Genomic DNA, 21963 nt, shown 5'->3' with positions numbered 1-21963 from the left:
GTTATTTCCCTACACAGTTTTCTGGATACCTAGACAAAGATTAAACATTTGAAATGGACATGTGAGCTCAGAATCCTTATAACATTCCAAGTAGGAACTGAGTAGCCTGCACTAGAGTGCTATTTCCTGTGAAACAGCATCTGTGTCTCTTTCTGTATCAAGGGTTGGGGGTTCTTTTAGGTGCAGTTTTTTGTTTGTTTTTCAGATGTGTCTGATTGAAATCTTTAAAGAATTCTTCTCCTGCAAAGACGCAGTAACGCAAAATATAATGTTTTGTGGAATTCCATACCCTCAGCAAAGGCATCAGCTACATGCCATTCCAAACTGTGCTGAATTCAAAGATGTTCATCTTCAATTATGTTTCCTTGACAGATCACGAGTTCATGTGGTCATCTGAGGATTTTTTTGCTCTAGAATCCCTTACGAGTTTATGTACCAGTAGGAAACCTAATTTGCAAAAAGTTGCACAACCAAGGACTTCCTTAGTGGTCTTACATTGTCATTCCTCAAGTACTGTTTCATTCCATCACGCTGGAATGTACAAATTCTCAAAAAGACAAAACTGATGTTCATGATATCTGCGAGATATGCATTTTACAGAAAATACTGACCTACAAAGATTTGTGGTTTTGTTTTTTTGCAAAAAATTCATTCTCCTTTTCATAAGAGGAACTGGTTGAATTTGAAATGGGGGTGGGAGGTGACTAGAGGAATTAGTTATAATAATTTTAGTTGATTCTCAGATTATTTAAGGAGTTGGTAAGACTGGAAAATTAGAAAAAGTTGTGAGGGTTTGACCTGACAAATATTAGACTACTTACAAGAATTTCTATGCTTTGTTAACTATCCTGCTTTGGTTTGAAGAATTTTCATTTTATTATCACTTGTGGTGATGTTATCATTGTGGGGTCTTTTATGTTTTTCTAACCTTATTTTTCTTTCTGCTGAGCTTGGAAAAGCAGAAGAAATGTCCTGCTTACCGTGGTAACAGAAAGAACTCTAACAACACCACTGCCCACCACCACAAATAGTGGTGCAGCATTGTTTGTTTAGGTCATTTATGGAACACTAAGAAACCAATGTGTGAGGAAGAAATGTCAAAATCCAGGTATTTTGCAATTTTTTCCTCTCTACATTTCTAAAGAACACTAAACTTTGACAATTCCTCAGGTAAGCCAGGCTATGAAGCCTAGAAAGAGGCAGCTGCACAGACAGATGCTTGTGGTGCTCAGTATTGGGAAGAGATCTGCATTCCAAACTCTTTTGATAAGGCCTGATGTTCAAAAACTGCTGCCTAAGGTTGCCATGAAGCAGAATTACTTCCTTTGGGCTTTTAGAGAGCTTTCTTCTAGTTCCACAGTAATGAATCTTGGGGGGGGTGGGGGAGAAGTGAATCCCCTGTAAAGAGCTTCTGCCTTCCTAAAGTAACCAGGTTTTCACTGTTGAGGTATAAGGCTCTTAAGAAATACTGAGGCATCATACTAGTCCCATAAGATTATCTTTATTTGTGTCCATTTTTATTTAGCACGTTACAACTTCAGCATAGACATGGAGTAGGTCTGTGTACTAACATTTGCACTTAAATGTTGTGAAGACACAAAGAAAAGCACTGATCTGCAGGGCCAGCCCAGTGGATTGCAGGAGTTAGTTGCAGGAAAGGATAACTTGCTGCAGAAATTCTGTCATTTCTACTTGCATCAAGACAAAAAACCAAGATCGAGTTCTGTTAACAACAGATTGTGTTTCTAATTCAAGTAGAAATCTGACAAAAGAGCACTAAATATACATGCTGGTAATATCAAGTTGTAAAGACAAGAAGTTTATTTAAAACCAGTTAAGTGTTGAGAGAGATGCAAGGGACTGTTTTAGCACTTACCTAACACTTATCTAGAACTTTTTATCCCCATAATAACAGTGGAAGAACTGCTGAGTAGTATAAGAAATGAAAAGTAAGTCCGGTCTCTACTACAGACCTCATTAGGCTTGTAAACTCCAAAATAGCTTTTAGATAAGTAAATTATGTAGTGCTTTGCACCAAAATCAAATAGACTATTAAGTATCTTAATTTCTTTTTATCTATTTACTTCTTATTTCAAGAGGTGAAACTAAATTCCAATGGCCACTTGATAGCTGATCATGTTTAAAACAGAGGAGTTGGATTTAGTGAGGCTTACAAAAAAGTTCAGTGGGTTTACAACAGAGGAAGATAAGACAAGAAATTAGACGAGTTAAATGGTGAGTCACTTCAGACTTTTTACATGTTTACATCTATAACTTTGCTGTAAACTTTATCGTCTTCAGCATATCCCCTCCTAACAAAAAGTTTTCTTGGAATGATTAGCTGTGATATCTTACATTTTTTCCTTCAAATGGCAAACAGCATGATGTCCTACAGAACATGAGGTACAGCAGGTCTCATGGTTCCCTATCCAAGTTGGAAGCCCTAAGGGCTGTTTTCCAGCTTAAAACTTAAAATGCTTTCTCTTAGGACACTTTTACATCCCTCCTTATAAAATATATCTCTCAAAGTTAAAACTGACCTGCTGCATTGCACTGTGTGCTTCACTGTTTTGCAGTTCTGGCTACACCAACTTGTTGCAGAAAGCCAAAAGTCTTCAGAAGTTTATTTTAAGATTGAATCTTTTGAATTCAAGGTCATGGACTGTAAATCACTTTTTCTCGCACTAAAAGCTTAAGCTTCCCTTCTGCATATTCTGTGAGTTAAGAACTGCTATATCACTACTGTAGGCTTTAAAGAAACACCAGAACGGAGATGAGAACAGGGAGATTTCAGTAACTCAGGCTGAATTTGTTGAAAAAAACCTGCACAGTGAAACAGTAAATGCAGATGTGAATCTAAAATATATATATATATATATATATATTCTTTTACACTGATTGTAAAAAATCCCCTTATTCTCTTAACAACTTTGGTTGCACTCTTACTGACTGGCCAGGAATATGTCAAGTAGCAACAAAAGCATCTGTATTCAGGAAGTTTTAGTGCTCATGAAAAGTTGTTCTTAGTACAGTCAGAAGAGACTGAAGATTTTCGTAAGCAGAAAAAGCTCAGGGGATTGTAGTCCATCCCATTAATGTATTTCTGAAGACTGACACCTAAGGCAGTTGACATTTTAATGAGAATTCAGGAAAAATTATTTTTAATGGTATCACTCCCTGGCAAAAAGTGGTTTGTATTTTTTTGAGTGTGATCTGAAAAGGAGTTCTATTAACAATTTTAGAGGACAACTTTATTTAGCAAGAATAGGCAAGGAGTTGTACTTTAGTCATCTTGTGCTAATCTTTGCAACTTAATGCATCCATTTCTAGCTAATTACTTTACACTAATATAAGCTTGATCACTTCAGTGAAGTTATTCTTTCCTATATTTAGTATTTATCCATTGAAGAATACACACGACTGTGCCAAATACTGTGTTACAACAAAACATGCAGTGGTGAATAATCTCTATAATCAGGTGCTTAGAACATGTAATTTCATAATTTACAGCTTTACTGGTGGGAAATACATCCATTACGCCACCTCTAACAATAATTCCCTGTATATTTGAGAAGATCCATTCAGATTAGTATTTTCCATATAAAACAGCTTTGTGCTACCAGATGTACCACAGTCAAAGTGTTAAGAGTCATTTCATAGACAAAGAGACAACTAAAGTGCAGAGCCTGAGGAATATATACTTTTTATTTACGTTACTGCAGAAAGAGATTACTGAAAGACTTCCTCTGCATGAAGATGAAGAAAATATTTTCATTAAGCTTCAGATGCTGCCCACTGCATTGCTTTTAAATAAAAATGCATACTCTCTATCAGACACAGCAAAGTAGTAAGTAAACTTACAACACATTCCTTTAATATATCAAAATGTTTCCAAGGCAATATTATTAAACTTATACCACAGTTCCCAGTAACATCAAGCTTCACAAAGGAGGCGGTAGGGAAACTTTATCCAGTTTAAGTGCTCTTCTTTTCTTCACCAAGTAAGTTCACTGTTGCTTTCTTGGCTACAGGAAAATAAAAGGAATTTTAATCACAGGCCTACAGACAAAGTGGGCTACCCACTGTTCTCAAGCTGCATTAATAAAATAATTTTCCTTTTAGGTCACAAAATATGAGTGCTGAAGGAGACACAACACAAAATAAAATCATAGCTTTTGTATACACATGCACACAGATATAGTGATGAAAATGACCAGAAAAAGATTTTAAAAAATAAAACATAAGCAAGGAACAGCAAAATAAACATCATAGACTGACTTAAAACTATGGTACTGACAAAACAGAGTTGCTTGTAGTGTTAAAGAAATAGAGCAAGAAATATACTATAATGATAAAACAGGGTTGGAATTAAGTCAGTGTATCTGTGTACATGCATATGCGTGCACATGATTTCTTGAAGAAAAAAAAAACTAAATGTGGAAATCTTTATAGAGAAAAAAAAAGGAAAAAGAATAAGTGATGAAATGAGGACAGGAAAATCCCATGTGCAATGTGGAAGAACAATAATTAAGACACATGCCTAACAATGACGACTCAGGAAGAGTCATGCAGTAAAATTTCCAAGCATGGTTGGGAAAGGCAGATCATTTAAACAGACAGGAAAACTGCTTAAGTTCAAAAGATGAAATGAGACTGCATGCATTGTTTGGTGGAAAGGAGACTTAAGGTGCTTTGAAATAGTATATAAATAGAATTCCTTTCCAATGAAATTAAAATAAACCTTTGTTTTACCTACTTAATACATTTCCTTTCCTTCTTATTATTGCTTCTATTATTATTATTAATAATAATAATATTATTAAACTATTATCAGGCATTTTAGAGTACAGGGGTTCACTATAGAATGCAAGGAAATAAAAGAAAAAATTTAACAACCTACAGGCTGTGATAATAATTATTCTAAACAAATAAAACCAAAGCAATTTCTTTAAGAGTGGGCTCAGTATCTTTTGATCTCCAGAGGAAGGAAAAGTACAAAAACATATAGATGGGAAAGCTTCATTTCCCCTTTTGCTGTTTATTGGAGTTAATTGCTTTACTATACAATTGGCAGCCCTTCTATACTACCAGGCATTTGAGGCAGTATTTTGGAAGATGTAAGAATGAAAGGTATCTTGTGAGCATGTTTGGAGCTGCCTCTAGGGAGAATATTTATAGTGGTATGTATGGTGGGAAGACACATAGACTATACCACTTTTTCCACTCATTCTAGCATAACTGCAATTCTAGCCAGCAAGATCCACTGCAATTCTCATTTCCTGGCACCTTCACTCAAGTTTACTTTCTCCATTATAACTTACATAGTCTTCTTACAAATTTTTCCCTCTAAACAACAAATATTAACTGTAAATAATAGAGTTGCCCAGGGAAATTACCCCTAGTTGATGTGACTAGCGAACGGTCTCCTGCTCACCCTCTTTAGTGATGGTGTCTGCAGTCTCTGCAGCCTTGTCTTTCAGGTCTTTAACAACACTGTCCAGTTGAGCTTCGTGCTTCAGGAAGAAAGGCCGGATAATCCGATGGTAGAGGAATTCTGCTCCATTGGAAGGACTTGGAGCCATACACCACAGGAGGAAGCCACACTGCAAGAGCAAGAACAACTGCCTAAGTGGCAGAAGCGAGTAAGAGACAAGGTGTCTCCATGACTGCCACAGAATTGAGCACATTCAGAACAGTGCACCACCTCCTTCTTTCTGCATGGTCACAGTTCAGTAAGTGTGCACACCAGTATAGTTACAGACAGGGAATCTTTACACTGGAATAATTTCATGGATAGTGATAGAATAAAGGAGGAGGGCTGTAGCAGTAAAGCTAATCTGGTATCAGGTATGCAGGTTTTTTTTTCTTTTTTAAGATAGAACTATAAAACCTGAACATTTCTAAAACGTGGTACAAACCCGCCAGAAGGTCTGGGTCCCTAAATCACTTAAATTTGACAAAACATATCCCTGTCCCCTCTGCCTCCCTGCTTTGAAAATGCAGTGGGGGAAAGAATAGGACTGTGTGTATCCCAGGAGCAGAGATATATCTAAGCTACACACAGTGCACAGACAAGGTTTAGTGCTTTTGGATTGCACAGTTTAGGTATAGCTTTTATAAACACCATCTGCTCTCTAGAAGAAAACAAACAAAACACCATAGTATGTGGGGTAAAGTTTCCGCATCTTACAAAGGGGATTGGAAAGACAGTTACTACATGTACTACAAATACCTGTCTTTACTACTGAAGCACTTCTATTTGGCTTCAGTTTCACTGCCATACACCACACAAAGACAGGTATGCAAAGCAAGAGCAAACATGTAAGGGACAGGAGTGCCATAGCTAAATTTGCTTGAGCTATGAAAATATATATAAAACTATTTTACAGGAAAAAACTGCAACAAATTAAGTACATTTTCTCAGCATTTGTACAGTTCTTTCAATGCATAAATAGTACAACATTATTCCATGTCAAAAACCTCTCCAGAAAATAAAGGTATAACAACTTTTCACAGACTATCTTATCCTAAACCACAAAACAAACCCACCCTCTGCCTCTGTCAAAATTGCTCTGTTTTCATGTCAGGCAGGATTCTGTGTTTGAGGATTTTCACACACTTCTGGGTGGAAAGGAAACAAAACACACAGTCTTCTTCAAGCAAGACTTCCAAATATTCTGGAATATCTCCCCTCTGTTTTTTCACAATAAGGGATATTGAGACTGAATGTTCTGTAGGTTCTGCTCTTCCCAACTGTAAAATTTTGGCTGTGTCTTCTCTGCAGTGCTGAACCAATTTACCATCCTTTTGGGTGAGCTTTAAGCTTTCTTCTTTAAACTATTGGATCATGGTGTCAGAATTTAATGACTTAAAGGAGTCTTTGCCCAGAAGATAAAGAAAGGTTTTTCAAAGTAAAGTGTCCCACCAGGCACATTTCAGTGAATTACAAGAAATAATTCAACATGCACCAGTTAAGTAAAAACTAATGAAGTATCGCTAAGTATGGTCAAAGAAAATAAAGGCAAAAAGCGATAGCATATCAATTTTCAAAAGCTTCTATTATTTGGAACTTAATATAACAGGAAAAATATATAGTACTGTCTTATGTTATCTTTCATTAAAAGCTGAGAAATATACTGATTTTATTTCCTGTATAAAGAATATCTGGTCAATTGCCAATAGTTATTCTACTTCTCCCAATACACAAAAATGTTAGTTCTCCATTGTTATAGAAGAAACCCTCAGATGTGAGTCCAACTTCCTCTGAAACTAAGAGAAATTGAAATTTCCCTTTTCTAGTCTAAGAATAAAATTAGTAACTTGATTTTACAGCTCTGTCCTAGTCTAGTCAAAAAAAAATCAATTACAGACTTGTTCTCAAATATCTATTACTTTTTAAATGTACCTCTGATTTGAAACAGATGCATGTACACATTTTCTAGAGGACACACAACGAAGTTGCAAATCTCAGTCTTTTCAAACCTTGAGAACGTTAGACTGCTAACTTAAGTTTATTTTCCCGTTGTGTCTCATGAAACTGAACTAATACAGGCTATTAAAAATAAGGAGGCTTGTAAGAAGGCCCAGAAAGCTCAGAGTGGTACAACTGTTAACTGGAAAAAACCCCCACAAAATATGTTCTTGGGTTTTGATAGTCTTCTGTCTGTAGAATCTTGGAGCTGGACATGGCCGTGCTTGCTGTGTTTCTCAGCAGCAGCTCTAGTGTCAAACCCAGCTGAATTCCATTTTGTGCTGCCAGGGTAAAAACAGCTGCCAGGAGTAGATCCAAGTGGGTTAGACTGAGCTCAAGTGATTGCCCAAGGAAGTCACTTTATTGCCTGAATTCCATTCCCTCCTCTGGCTGGTCGGGAGAATTGCAAAGAACGTATTTTGTGGGGTTTTTTCCAGTTAACAATTGTATTGCTCTGAGCTGAGCGCCTCATAGCAGAGGTTTTTGCACAATGCACCCAGCATGACGTGTCTGCTACTAATTTTGTTCAGAAATAGCATTCTAGTATTTTAAGACAAAACTGTTAGTGGATCATGGAGTCTCTCTCCTTCCTACCAGCAAGAATATTCCTGGGATGATAAACTGCTGCTTTTACTGGCTACTGTGCTTTAATACCTGAATGCCACAGAAATGTTTAAACTATTAACAGAAGTATTTAAAAACAAATCACATACACATGAAATCATTAGTTGCATGCATGTCCTCTGCTTCAGAGAAAAATAAACCCAAAACAGACCAATTAGGAGTGGGCATTACAAAAAAAAAAAAAAAAAAAAAAGAAGCCCACAAAATCCAAGAAATCTCCAAATAATTTTTAAGTGGAGAACAAAAGTATATACAAATATCATAACATATTTAAAGGAGTTCTTCAACATGCCTTTTTCCCACCTATAAAATCCAGTGTGCTGAAAACTTGAAGGTGTAAGGAAGGTATTTAGAAATACTGAGCAACTAAAACTCAGTCTGGAGTGGAAGCTGCAAGCTGTATCAAATGAATGTGAATATTCAAATTTACCACATTTTGAAAATGAAAGCAAGCTCAAAATTTTCATGAATGATGTATCTGGGCTTCTACTTCATGTAAGAGACATGGAGACATCCAAGCTGCACTACAAGAGTTCATGGATGGACTGAAATGTGGAAAACCCCTGCTTCCTCCTTTTCCCCATGTGGAGTAACTTCCATCCTTCCACCCAGTCAGCAATGCTTTCTGATTCTCAGCCAACACCTGGCTGCTTTTGTATAACAAAAGCAAACCTCTCCTACTAACCACTACTGAGGGTAAAAACTTGACTTTTATTGTGCCTTCTGCAGCTATGGTAATTACACAGAAAGCTGTGTAATTACATAATTGCTTCCTTGTGTTTGCTTTTACAGAACTGAGAAAAAGTACCTTTCTCTTAAATCAACAGTACATGTAAATGTGGCACTTCTTGTACGGTTTTTTATTTGCTGGGACAACCTGAATTTCAATTGTGTGCTCTTCAGAAAGAGAGCTGAGGTGGCAGGAAGAAATCATTGCCACACCTTTTACTGCCAAAAAGTTAGAAAAGAAGCTCTGAAAATGCCCTCTATGAGTTCAGATTTGTGAGTATACACCACTGAAGACAATAGGTTAAAGTCATAATCCTGGTAAACTCTAAAGGGGAGTTGGGGATGTGAAATAAGCAGGTGAGCAGTTAAGAACAGATTCTTCCAGTGCCATAAGCAATCCTTCTGGATCCTATTCAGATCAAAAGAACCTGTAGTTTGATCACTACTGGGCTTGGTCTTAAAATATTAAACCAGTAAAATTTTCATGTGTTACCCACACTAAACTTCAACATTAGCAGATTCTCTTAAAAACTTTTCCATTTTAAGCTTAATCATTTTGCAAACATATTTTCATTTTTTATTAAAGGAAAAATAAAGGGGGGGAAAGAGAGAACTAACTTCATGAGGCAGACCAGAATACTATTTGAAGCAGTAGTATAAATATGTGTTTCTTCTTAGGGAGCTAAGGAAATAAGTTTCAAATGATTGTCACAGTTGAGGTCTGTTAAAGATTCAAACATTGCAGAGGTGTAACCAAGCTGACCAAATCAATTTTTGCCTACAAAAGATGACATTTCCTGGAAAAAGCTTTAGGCATCATCAAGTATTACCATTAAAATTTTAAATGACCCCACTACAGTATCAGCCAAGCAAATCCTTTTCAAGAATTCAATGGGACTAAAAAAGGCTAACAAAACAAAAGAGAAGGAAGAGAACAGCCCACTGAACCAGGAAATAGGTAACAGTTCTTTAAGCTAAACAGTGGACTATCCAGCAAGCTAGAATATCTTCTACGCAACAGCATACATAGCAATCAGCTATCTCCTAGAATAATTTAACATGCTAAAGTTGATTGACACTTTAGTTCACAAACAAAGCACATTAACCAAATCATTGTCGGTAGTCAAACCACACTAACAAATGCACATTAGCAACTAGCTCCTCTGGTACCTACCAATTCCTTTCAGGAAATTGGGCTTAATTAAAAATTAAGTCTGTAGGACTCAAACTATTCTTGTGGTGCAGTTTCCTTCTTTTCTCCCACAGTACAGATGTTAATACCTCCTTTTGCTGCCTTTGTGATTTTACTCTCCACTTTTACTAATGTACTTAAAGCAAAGATAGAGCCACTCTGTGGGGTTTACCATGTGCTTTCATTTTGTCCAAATTCACCTGAACACCAAGAACTGTCTTTATGGGACAGTTACACTCTCTTTTTTTTGTAAAACACAGCAGACCTTTCCCTGCCACCCATCCCAATTTCCTCCTCTTGCCTCACAAAACCATTAGCTGTAAACAGATCACTTTCATATTACTAAATTACACATAACCAGCATCTAAAAATAAGGTGTGACCCTGGAATGATTCCAAATGAATCTGCTGTCATCTATCCATCCTTGGAGATGTTAAATCAAAGGTCTCATTTTTCAGGAGAGGGGTCACATGAACTAACATACCTTCATCATGTAGTAGAAAGGGAACCAGGACAGAAAAATATCAGAGAAGAATTCAGCTATACTGAAAACGCCATACACAACCCAGTAAGTCAGCCACTGTGTGTCATCATCTTTGTTGGGACTTTCAATGGCCTTGATTCTGCAAGGAAAAAAAAAAACCAAACAAGTGAGCAGAACAGTAGCATCTATAATGGTGAACTTCTTATGATTTGTGTAAATCCTCATAATTTAATTACTCTAAGAAAACTAGTTAGTATCTATCATACAGACAATGTGCCCAGATCTTCAAGCAGACAAGCTTCTCCCTATGTCACACTTCAAAAAGAAAAGATACTCAAGCTGTGTGAGTATGATCACAACACCTGCCTGGCCTTGCCTGTAACTAACAGGACCACCCTCCTTCTTAGACAGTCATAAAGGAGTGATTAATAGAGTTGTTGCCTTGAATGAAAAATCCTACAATAGCTTAAATTATCAAAATGGGGTAACCTTGCCTACAGAAGAGGTCTGTACAGTGTGCACCCTTCGGCACTGCACAACTTGAGGTCCTCAGCATCTACAGCGATACAAGACTGTCATCACTATTCTCTGTTTTTTTACAGAGTTAGCTTTAATAAATAGCATTTTAAATTTACTTATATGTACATACACTAGATTCCTCTTTGAAAAGGTAAACTTATCCATAAGATTTGCTCTAAGTCAATCTACATAAGGAGAGGAGATTGAGGACTACTTATCTCCATCACCAATTGTTTTGATCCAAAAACTAATTCCTACAGGACTCGCAAACTCTGATGTGGGCTACGGTATCAAGAAGAGAGTGAAGTAACTGCCAGTAAAGTATTGGGCTTCCTGCACAATGATTTAATGGAGTTTTGTTCTCCAGCTGCTAGGAGAATGCAGTTCAACTTTATACACTTCTGAAAACTGCGAGCTGAAAGATGTACTTATGCTTCTTCAGTAAAAGTAGTTAAGTGGAGACTCTGGGCACACTAAGTTCCAGATTAGCACCGTAAGACGTTTTAAAAGGAAGTGCTAGCAAATCTAAGCCTGATAATGTGAAGCTTAAGAGTATTAAAAAGCATTTGTCCTCTCCAGTCATGCCATAGGATTAAAATCTGTAGACTCATTTTAATGAATTTAGTTTCAATTCTTCTATCACTTATTCCTTTAATTTCAGATATTTTGTTGCTGAAGCAGCACCTACAGGATATATCAGAGGTGCAAAGTTTTCTGCTAGTTCCCTAAAAAAGGTTGAGAGTCAGGGAGGTTTACAAAACAGAGATCAGAGAGTTGGCTGTAAGTTCATTTCCTGGTTTATGAATTAAGAAACCTTGTAGATTCCGTCACTGTCTGGTTCTGTACATAACGGGGGAGGGAGGGGGAGCTGGGGGAAATCATTCATGTGACATGCCTTATGTTACGGCAACGCACTGGCAGAATCACCACTTGCAGAGGGAACTGGTACAGCTACTGGATTGAGTTACTTTGAAATGCAACAAGAGGATTTGATACTTAACTTATACATTATTTCTGCTCGGGCTTGTGGGTGGTCATCAGTGAGTGCCCTGCAGTGGGAAAAGCAGCAGCCCCTGCCATACCCCATCCTGCACAATAAGGTAATCTTACTGAGGTACAGCACCAGCACAACTGGAAGAACAGGTTTTCCTGTTAAGAAACACTCAGTGTTAGGCAACAGGAGTCCAAAGCACTCTGCTCCCAGTGCCAACTTCAGCTGCTTCTGCTCCCACTATAAACCACATCTTTTCTATGCCCACCCATCTCTGAAGTATTGTAATAACACCAGGTGAGAGGGCTGTACAAAAAAACCCCACCCTGAAACACCACAGGAATTAAGGAAGAGGGCTATTGATCTGTTTCCAAGGTGTGAAACTGTACTTCTGGAGGGAAAGAAAAAGTACAAGGACTAATAGGGATGTTAATGAGTGGTGGATAAAAGGAGCAGAGAAAGAAACTAATTGCAAAGTTTCTCAGTATTAAGGAAAATGTGCTGTAGAGATTCACCATGTGAGTTTCTTTAGTTCTGCTGACAACTTCTCCAATAGAGACATACAGGATAAGGCTTATTTTCCCACAATAAGCATGCTAGTTTGGTGTTTGGGAGAAAATGTTTTGCAGTGAAACTGCCAACAGTCTTGCTCTTTTCTAGTCACCATCTAAAGCCATACATGGATTTAAGGGAGCATTGTTTAATGCTCAGTAGTCACAAAAATCAGTTTTCATAAAAAGAAAAAGCTCAGAATCTCCAATTTTGTGGCAAAGGGCAGATGGCATATCACTGTGTTAATGGCCCACGCTCTTTATCTTCTCTCCTGTAGAAACAAATGGCCTTTTAGAGTTCCTAAATGCATGCCAAGGGCGTGCTCCCTGTGAATGTTCGCCATCTGCTGCTGTAGTTTCCTTAAGGGGATACATGAACAACATGCTTTTATTGTGACAGAGTCACAAGCAGCAGTACTACAAGTAGGCAAAACCCCATGTGATTTAGCCAGTTGATGCAGCTCTAAATCCACACGTGGTTGTTTTCTTGCGCACTGTAGGGAACTGCACATTTCCCCTCCTTGTAAAATGATCTGATCCAGGTAGGCACTAGGTCAGATGCAGACCCCTACCACACCCGCCAGGTAACAGTCACATCAGCTCAAGCTGCACCTGGTAGCTATGGCTCCAGTCCCAGTCAGAGAGAGAGGGAGGAAGGAAAAGTAGATACAGCAGAATGTCGGTGAATAAAAGTTTTAGCTGAAGTCAAGGAACAGTAAGTATTTTATAAATATTCTGCTTCTGAATGGAAAATATATCCCTCAGATGAGACTGTCAGTGGAAATCCAGTGTAATATGTCCCTGTTAATTTTTGCCCTTTTATTTATCTCCATCATTTGCTGCTTACACACTATTTCAAAAGTAAGTCACATAAAATAGTACTTGTCCAAGAGCAAGCACAGATATCTTATGCTGATATATTATGTAGAATATCTGACTATATACTGTAGAATATCTGAACAGATAGGGTGTTTTATCCATTTATAACTACACTCTTTTGAACATGAGAATCACACCATAATTAAACTTAGTTTTTTAAGTTATTCTACAGGTATTATCCTGGTGTAATGTCCTGTACAATTAACCTTAGGAGAGACACGATATACATTACTTCAAGCCAAGAACATTTTATTCTTCTCCGTTTTAAGCCACGAATCAATCAGCCTGATACTCAAAATGCAATCTCCACCAATGAGTGAAAAGATATAAGCAAGAGGCATTGACACTACATCCAGCTTTAGGATCACCTTTTTTTAAGCTATTTCTACATTGCAAAAGCAATTAAGTCAATCTCATTAGCACATAACATTAAGACTTCCTAACAAATGAAGGGCCATCCAAAGCCTATATAGCTTCAAATTTAAAAAGAAAGTGATACTGTCATTTTTTAAAAGTTTTGTCTAATGCTGATTTGACTAAATTCCATGTTGCTTATGTGCAGTAATTACATATCACTGAGGACTTTTTCATAGTGCTTACACACTAACTATAGAGGACTTAAAGCCCCAAACAACTGTTTACACTAGTTCTGCACACTGGAGGTAAGAGCAGTCACTAAGAACACCTTCCAGTATACCAGGTGGTAAATATCACAGCTCAGTTATTTTAAATATAAATGCCTGTCCAACAGGGAAAAGGGCCTGCCATGGGCCAGCACTGCAACTTGTGCAGACAGAGGGAGAGTCAAGAAAAGGTTATTTTTCAGCCAGATCTGTTCCCTGATAACCCCTCTAGCTAGTGGTGCCAAGGGGAAGAAAGAGCACGGACTGTCATATCCTAAAGAAGCCCAGGACTTCTAGTCACTATGTAGCTACAGTATCAGAGCATGGGAACGGTTCTGACCTTGTGCATCCTAGAATCAGTCAAACTCAGGGCTAGATCAAGTGTGGTTACTTTATCCTGTTACATGATAGTAACACAAACTAGTCTAATTTTAGTAAGTTGCCAAGTTCTTTCACTTAAAGCATCTGACTCATTTAAACAAAAAAAAAAAATCAACTTTTTTCCAAGAAGACAGTGTCACTCCTGAACTAGTTCTGGAATAACAAATCATTGCTTACAGCTCATTCATACACATAGTACTCACAGGTTAAGTTATGAATTTGGGTAGGGGGTTTTATCGAGCTGAGCCAAGACATGGGAGGCAGAATTAAAGAAATGCCAAACTGTAGCGCTATAGTCTCATTTGAAGTAATCACTCTTATCCCTGTAATTTACAAGGTGTACCTGATGACTTTTGTATAACGTCAGTCAACAAGCTTGAGACAAAAGATCAGCATCCCTTAAACCCAGTGCTCATGTTATAGTTAGGAATGACTGGACCATTTTCCTTCAGTTTTCTAATCAGAGCTATACTGAATAAGTAGTCAGGCATATTTATCACCCTTTTAGCCAAGCATAACCTTTTTTTTTTTTGCATTTAACTTAAAAAACCCTGAAACTACCTATACTTCTAGAGCTTATACTTACTGGTCTGCCCCACCTCTTTAGAGCAGGTTATATAATAATTTACTTCTAGATATCTACCCAGACACCCCCACAGAGTCAACAATCCACTGCACCACAGCCTGGTGCCTCCCTGTCATCCTCATTCCAGACTCCTCTTGGCAGGCTGCCTCCGCGACATCTCAGATCATTTCAGTGACATGAGTACCTGTGTATTTGGATTCACTTTATCATTTTGGCTTCTACATTTTCATCCATCAGCTAAAAGCCTTCTGTCTTCCATCTTTGCTCCTCCTCCTCACTGTCTGCCATAGCAGACCCATGCACTTACAGATATAGAAAAGATCTTCCTGCCAAAGGCACTTAACACAGCTGCTGCAGTTTAAGTCTACCATTCCCTTCTCTCAGAATTTTGTGTACCTAGCAGATGGCAGCAAGCAAATTAATGAAGGAGAGCAAGGGGAGGCTTCACTGTCCATGCAGTGAAGCATAATTAGAGTACACCAACAAACTATATGACAGTAATAGAAGTTTCTCTCTGTATTTCTTAAAAGGAAATAGACTAAGGTAGCAGAAGGACCACACATGATTTTGCCCACCAGTGAAGTCAGTCCCACAGTCTACATGTTAACTCAGCACAAAACTAGGTTCCTGGTAGAAAAAAAAAGAAGCAATACTTTTATTTCACTGTTTTCTGTTCATTCTTGGCCCCCTTTCTCCTGGAACAAGTATCTGCAGAGCCAACCATCGAGCCAGCTCCTCAGCTCTGACTCAAGCCAAACCCAGCTTCCCCAAAACACATTCCCACACACATGCTGGCTCTATTGCTGGGATTCAGATGTGTCAGTGCCTCAATTCAGAGTGGATCCATCAGTATAACAAACAACTTTAGATTTTTAACCTAAATTTAGATATGAAATAAAAATTCAAATCTTCCTACAGCTATCATAATATTAGACTCTCTGCACTTAACCACTTGCTATCTCTAGAAAAGAATGCAAATAATTTGTCCAAACAACAGCTAAGACGGCTATTATTTCAAACAAAGCACTCTAAAACCTAAAAGACAAAAAGCGAGCATTCTTTGAGGAACTGATTTGGCAGAATATTTGACAAAAACGTCAAATTATACTTTTTAGTGTCTGAAGCCCCATGAAAAGATTATCAGTCATGAAAGAAAACAGCACATGTGCAGGGGGATTTGGAAATTTTCTGCTTATATTTACATTGGGTATTGTGAATCTGGTTAGATATACCAGTTCTCTCAAATCACATTCATAAAGTAGCAGCAGAGCTTTACTTCTGAATTTTAGCACATCATGAATCATTTTTCATGGAGGAAAAAAGTAACCATTTGCCGCAAAACTTGTCAAGAGAAAGCAAATTTGCTGCCCTGGCTCTCAACAAACACAGGACTGATTATGTTTTCTAAATAACTGCAACCAAAGAAAAGCGATGTTCCTGTTTTAAAGGTATGAAAGAAGTAGAGGAACCAGGAGACAGACTCAAGAACCACAGCAATATTCAAATTAAGACTTGGCTTGAGTGTTTACACTTCTATACAACCAATGTAGACTGTTTCCTGCTTATAAAATGCCACAAACAACATTTACGTAGTAAAAACAGCTAAAGTGAAGTAACAGCATAAAATTAGCCAATGCAGAGAGAGGCATGATTGTACTACACTGCTTTTGTCCCTTGAAGACACTAGTAATAAGTTCAGACATTTCACTGCCCACAGCTATTTTCAACTTTGCAATTTTTAAACCAACCATGACAGCATTTACGAAATTTCCAAACCTTTGCACATATTTCTTAGTCATCAAAGGCTCCCTTCCTGCTCGCACTCCAATTTTTCTGAGGCAGTTAACCGCCACTAGCTATGGGTGGAGCTACATTTAAACATGCTAGCTCTGGAAAGTTTAGAGAAGCAGTGAAAACTCTGGCAGTGGTGTTTACCTACTTGCCAACACTCACTTTTTCCATCTACTAGCCAGATCATTGCCTTGTGCAGAAGTATTGCTTGCTAGAAGTATAAAAAGTTGCTTCTATCATTCCTGGTAAACTTTTCAATGCTGGTCTACTTTTCTACTTTTGGGGACCAAAACTTTTCAATTTTGTTCCACAAGAGCCTGCAAAACAAATATTAGATTTCAACTTAAAGGAATTATTGTGTTTCATCATACAGAACTTGCAGAAAATTTTCAGGAATGAAACGAGACACTGTCTGACTTACTGGGAAACAGCCAGAAAACTATGGATTAATTTTGCCTATGTTAAGAGACTCAGGTGGGCCCTTGCTGTGACATGCCACAGATTCTCATTGTATTGCTAAAGAAGAAACTCCTCTATGCATAAAAACACTTAAATCATGTACAAAGCAAAGCTGAAGGTGAACAAGGGGGAATGAGGAGGGAAACAGCTGTACCTGCCAGAAGCTGTATCGGGCATTAAGCAGGGAGTTGCCCCCTCCCCTTGCACTGGCTTTGTGCCACAGTGATGTGAAAGTGGGCAGCAGTGCAGCTACAGCTGTGCCCCTTCACACCACCTGCTGTCTAACCCAGCAGCCACAGCCTCCAGCTTTTCTCCACTGAATTCCTCATCTGCTGCATGGCACACACTGACAATGAATACAGAGAGTGACATAAACCAAAGAAAATAAACTGCAATTACACAAGGCCTGACAGGCAGGGACCTGCACACCCACAAAACTGTCCTGGTTTCACGTATGAACAGACGGAAATCTGAGCTGAGTTATCCTTCTCAGGGTTTGTTTTGTTTCCAGTATATTTTCTTTCAGGCAGGTGTAGAGATGAACAGTAAAACCACCATGACCAAGGTAACCCAGAACTGAGTTCCCAGTAAAACAGATTTGGAATATGCTAGTAGGTCAACCACCTAGAAGCCTGTGTGCCATTTTAAACAACAGTGAGGACAGGAGGTGATGTTTCTTGCAGAACACAGACATCTATCCCACTCCTTTAAAAGTATCTTTTCTCCTGAAGAGAAGCTGGACCCAGTACTTTGGCCCTGCCCATGGCAGGTGGGCTGGAACTAGATGATGGTTAAGGTTTCTTCCAACCAAAACCATTCTACGATTCATCATTTCCCAGATAAACAATTCAGTCACTGACAATGGAGAAATAATACACTGACCTACTCCCCAAGAGACTAAAGTAAGTTATCTGGGGAAAAGTAATCTGGTTTTTCTCTTTCAGTCCCTTTCTGAGACATTTCAGTCTTGGGTCCATTGTTGAAACACTTGTGTAAACATCAAACTAACACCTTGCACAATACATTCCATTCACAGCTCCTGACCTCTTCCAGAAGCCACAGCTTTTACAGCAAGAGCATTTGAGGGGGTGTGTGCAGCTGATGAAAACAGCTGAAAACTGTTTTCTGTCCAATGCTAGGAAGCAAAATCACCACTGTTAGTTCATATAGTAGGCTCTTCAGCTGCCTTTTCAAGGAGGAGAGGCAAAATAGGAGAGAGGAATAAGCAAACCACTGTGGCTAGCGCTCTTTATGCTTTGGGTCTCTATGCTTTATAAGCACAGGGGACAGCACCCTGACTGCAGTACATGATCCAGAGCAGCAAAAACAAAAGTAGGCAGAGCAAAATGTGGGAAAACGCCCCGTACCAGCTCTGGATTTGGGAGGGAAGGTTAAGCCCACCTGTGCTGTCAGCAGACTGCTCCATGGGCTGGAACCTGTCTGCAGGCTGCCACTGAAGGACACTGGCATGCAGCACATCACATGCATTTTAAATTAGATTTTCACTCAAGATTATAAGTTTCTCATAAAATTTCTCATATAATTTGGTCATAAATATTTCAGCACTAAAAAGGCAGCTGAAGGAAAAGCATTACCTGAGCATGAGCTGGAAAAAACAGAGCTGGCATTGTATCTACATGCACGTTATTCAGCATATTTTTTGTTTAAGTAAAATTTGTAGTCAATTATCCCATTATTCAAAAAAAAAAAAAGTTAAAAACCAAACATCCCACAGTACTAACATCTGGGAGGTAACTCTTCACATTAAGACATTTAAAACCACATTCCAACATGAAAAAGAGCAGACACTCTACAAAAGGATTTTTAAAAAATTTTCAGACTTGAAAGAAAAAAATTAGAAGAGAAACCCTATTAATTCATATTTAATTTGCTACTGTCTTGCTTCTGCAGTTCTAGGAGCTTGTTTTACCAATTTACTCACCATCACTGCATATTGGAAGATTTAAGATACAATCCCAAAACAGTTTCAAAAGAAATTTAAAAATTTAAATAGGATTTTCCAAAGTAATTACATAATTTGAAAAGGGACCTGAGTCAGACACAAAATATTACATAAACATAATTCCTACACAACTTTGTTGTGAAGGTTTTGAAGCTTTGTTGGCTGATATTTTCACATTCAGATTTTATTGAAAGAAATACTTTCTGACCAATATTTTTCACTAAAAATTACTTTTTAGAAAACAAAACTTCAGTTGCTCCAGAGTTCTTCGTTTGTGATCTCCTAAATCAGCAAACACTAGAAACTGTTGGTTGGTTTTAAGCATCACAACCATAGGATGTTTCAAGAATCTAAAACTAAGTCAATCTCTCATATCACTGAAAAAATAAGAGTGAAGGAACCAGGATTTGACATGTTTAGGATCCAATGGTAGAGAACATATTTTTAAAAGCTGATGACTGTATTTAAATAGTTACATAAAAGGCAAGCACTGTATTTCAACAATACAGAAGTACAGCTGGGAAGGACTTCCATTTTATGAGTGTATTAGGTTACACACAGAAGGTTTTATTTAGCACATTTCTGCAGGAGTTTGGAACATACTCCACTGTGGTCTTAACAGGAAAGATATTTTGCTCTAAGAACAATATAATGCATGTGAAAGGTTAACACGTTTTGTTTTGAAGACTATCTAAGGAGGCCTTTCTTCAAAAAATGAAGCATTTTAAGGTGTTTTACACTCGAGGAGTTACAGTCTTTTCCTTTCCCCCACCCCTCCATCAGCTAGGTGGGTTTGGAGTAAATAGCACGCCTTAATGCACCTCTAATCCCAGCCCGCTACATTACCCGGTACTTTGTATCTACAGATGTTGGCACTGCACCAGTGCCTTCCAGGACACCCGGGAGTGTCCTCAACTCTAAAACATCAGTGCGAGTTTTAGCGAACAGCGTTGCTACAGCTGGAGGATTCTCCCTCCTGTTACCAGCAGCCAGGTAAGACCCAGTTTACCGGAAGATCTATCTCACCCTGAAGATGAAAATGCTGTGAACCCCAACCCAAAATATAACGCGCTACGGGATCTGTTTATCAAGCGTGGAAACTACCCAGCGTCTCACATAGGTAATTTACGACGCAGCCCTCGCCATATGGAAGAAGTGGAAGAAGTCTCGTCCTTTACTCAGCACCTTGCACCTGGACATCCCAAGGGAAAGGGGGGAGCGGGAAAAACAATCCTTTGGAGCACGGCCCCGGGGATGCCACCCCGGCAGACTCGGCACCAGCCGCGAGGTATGCGATTTTTGATTTTGCAACACGCGGCAAAGAAGGGCAGGAGTCGCGACACTCACGACACGTAGGCGGGGTAGCCGAAGCCGATGATGTTGCAGAGCAGGGATGCGCCGTATCCCACTACCAGGTACACGGCCACGGCGCCGAGGATGCCTGAGGAGAGAGCAGAGAGCCGTCAGCTCCCGGCGGGGTGGAGCGGGGCGCGGGCAAGGCGCGGGGCTCACCGGTGGCGATGTAGGTGCGGCTGACGCCGGTCTTGGCCTCGATGCGCTCGAGCACGGCTGTCATGCAGTTCTTCTCGTGCAGGAAGCGGTCGAACCTCTGCCGCATCGCCGCGGCCATGGCTGTGGAGGTGGTGGTGGCGCCGCTCGCCCGCCCTCCGCCGCAGCCCCGCTGCTCCCTGCGGCCCAGCGCAGGCGCCGCCCCGGCCCCGGCCCCCGCCGCCCGTCCCTGTGGCGCCGCGCCCGGGGGCGGTGGCGAGCGCCGGGGAACCATCTTCCGCCGGCTGCGAGCCCGCTCCGAGCGCAAAATGGAGTCTGGGGGCGCCGCCCCGCCCGGGCAAAGCGGGACCCTGTGTCATTTCGGGGAGCCCCGGGCGCCCACCGTGCTGATGCGCCGGGGGAGGGGGGGATGAGGGGAACCGGGCTTGCTGCCTTCCTTGTACCGGCAGGGACCGATTTTTAATGTTAGACGTGGGGCCTGGAACATACATCCCTGCAAGGAATGTCCGCCTTGTTCGAGTGGTCAGGTACCGAGTGCCCTGTATGAAAGACGGCAAGGAGGAGGGCACGCACGCGGCCAGCAACAGCCCCCGAAAATTGCTCAATACGTTAAAAAAAAAAAAAAATACACACCCCTCCCCCAAAGTCCCAGTACATCACACCGTTGATTTCAGATGCGATTATCAAAACTCAGAAACGGATTTTATGCATCGACATGATGCCACCACCTTCGCACGGCTACCCTGAAAGGGAGGGTGTGTATGAGTGTGTGTGTGTGTGTGAGAGAGAGAGAGAGAGACTGATCTAAGGGCAGCAGCTCCCCGCTGTAACTGTACCCTGGAATTTATGGTGTGTGCGCAATGTTCTTGCCAACTAAATATAATTTACTGGCTGTGATGTAGTCCTGGAAACTTCCTCTGCTGGGCTGAGTCTTCCCAGCAACTCCTCTGCATCTGACTCAGCATTACAACTAGTGCTGAGGCTCTCCATGCCTTCTTCAAATCTGTATTAGCTCCTAAGTATGCCAAAAAATACTAATCAGTCTTCTAAAGATACTTTTTGTGTGTGTGTCTTATCTTCACCTAAGGAAAAAATAAATGTAAGCAGAGCATTGTGCTATGGAGCTGTCAGTGTCTTGGGAGAAGGCATCTTGCAAAGAATTTAAATTTAACTGCTGAAATACCTTTTATTCTTTCCAGCAACTGTCTTAT

The 21963-nt window shown here is 39.6% G+C and overlaps 1 protein-coding gene across 1 annotated transcript; it reads right to left on the bottom strand.

Annotated features, from left to right (window-relative positions):
* Window positions 1-1482: 1482 nt before the first annotated feature.
* Window positions 1483-20968, bottom strand: REEP5 (receptor accessory protein 5). Its single transcript, XM_027667219.1, has 5 exons — window positions 20756-20968; window positions 20591-20684; window positions 10501-10639; window positions 5435-5603; window positions 1483-4025 (listed from the first exon to the last, which is right to left on the bottom strand). The coding sequence occupies exons 1-5, from the start codon at window positions 20871-20873 to the stop codon at window positions 3976-3978; spliced, it is 570 nt and encodes a 189-aa protein (XP_027523020.1). The 5' UTR covers window positions 20874-20968; the 3' UTR covers window positions 1483-3975.
* Window positions 20969-21963: the final 995 nt, after the last annotated feature.

The sequence above is a fragment of the Corapipo altera genome, unplaced genomic scaffold (assembly GCF_003945725.1).
Source record: "Corapipo altera isolate COAL_440 unplaced genomic scaffold, ASM394572v1 60935, whole genome shotgun sequence".
Lineage (NCBI taxonomy): Eukaryota > Metazoa > Chordata > Aves > Passeriformes > Pipridae > Corapipo > Corapipo altera.
The sequence above is the reverse complement of the archived record's forward strand: the minus strand, read 5'-3'. Positions and strand labels throughout refer to the sequence as shown.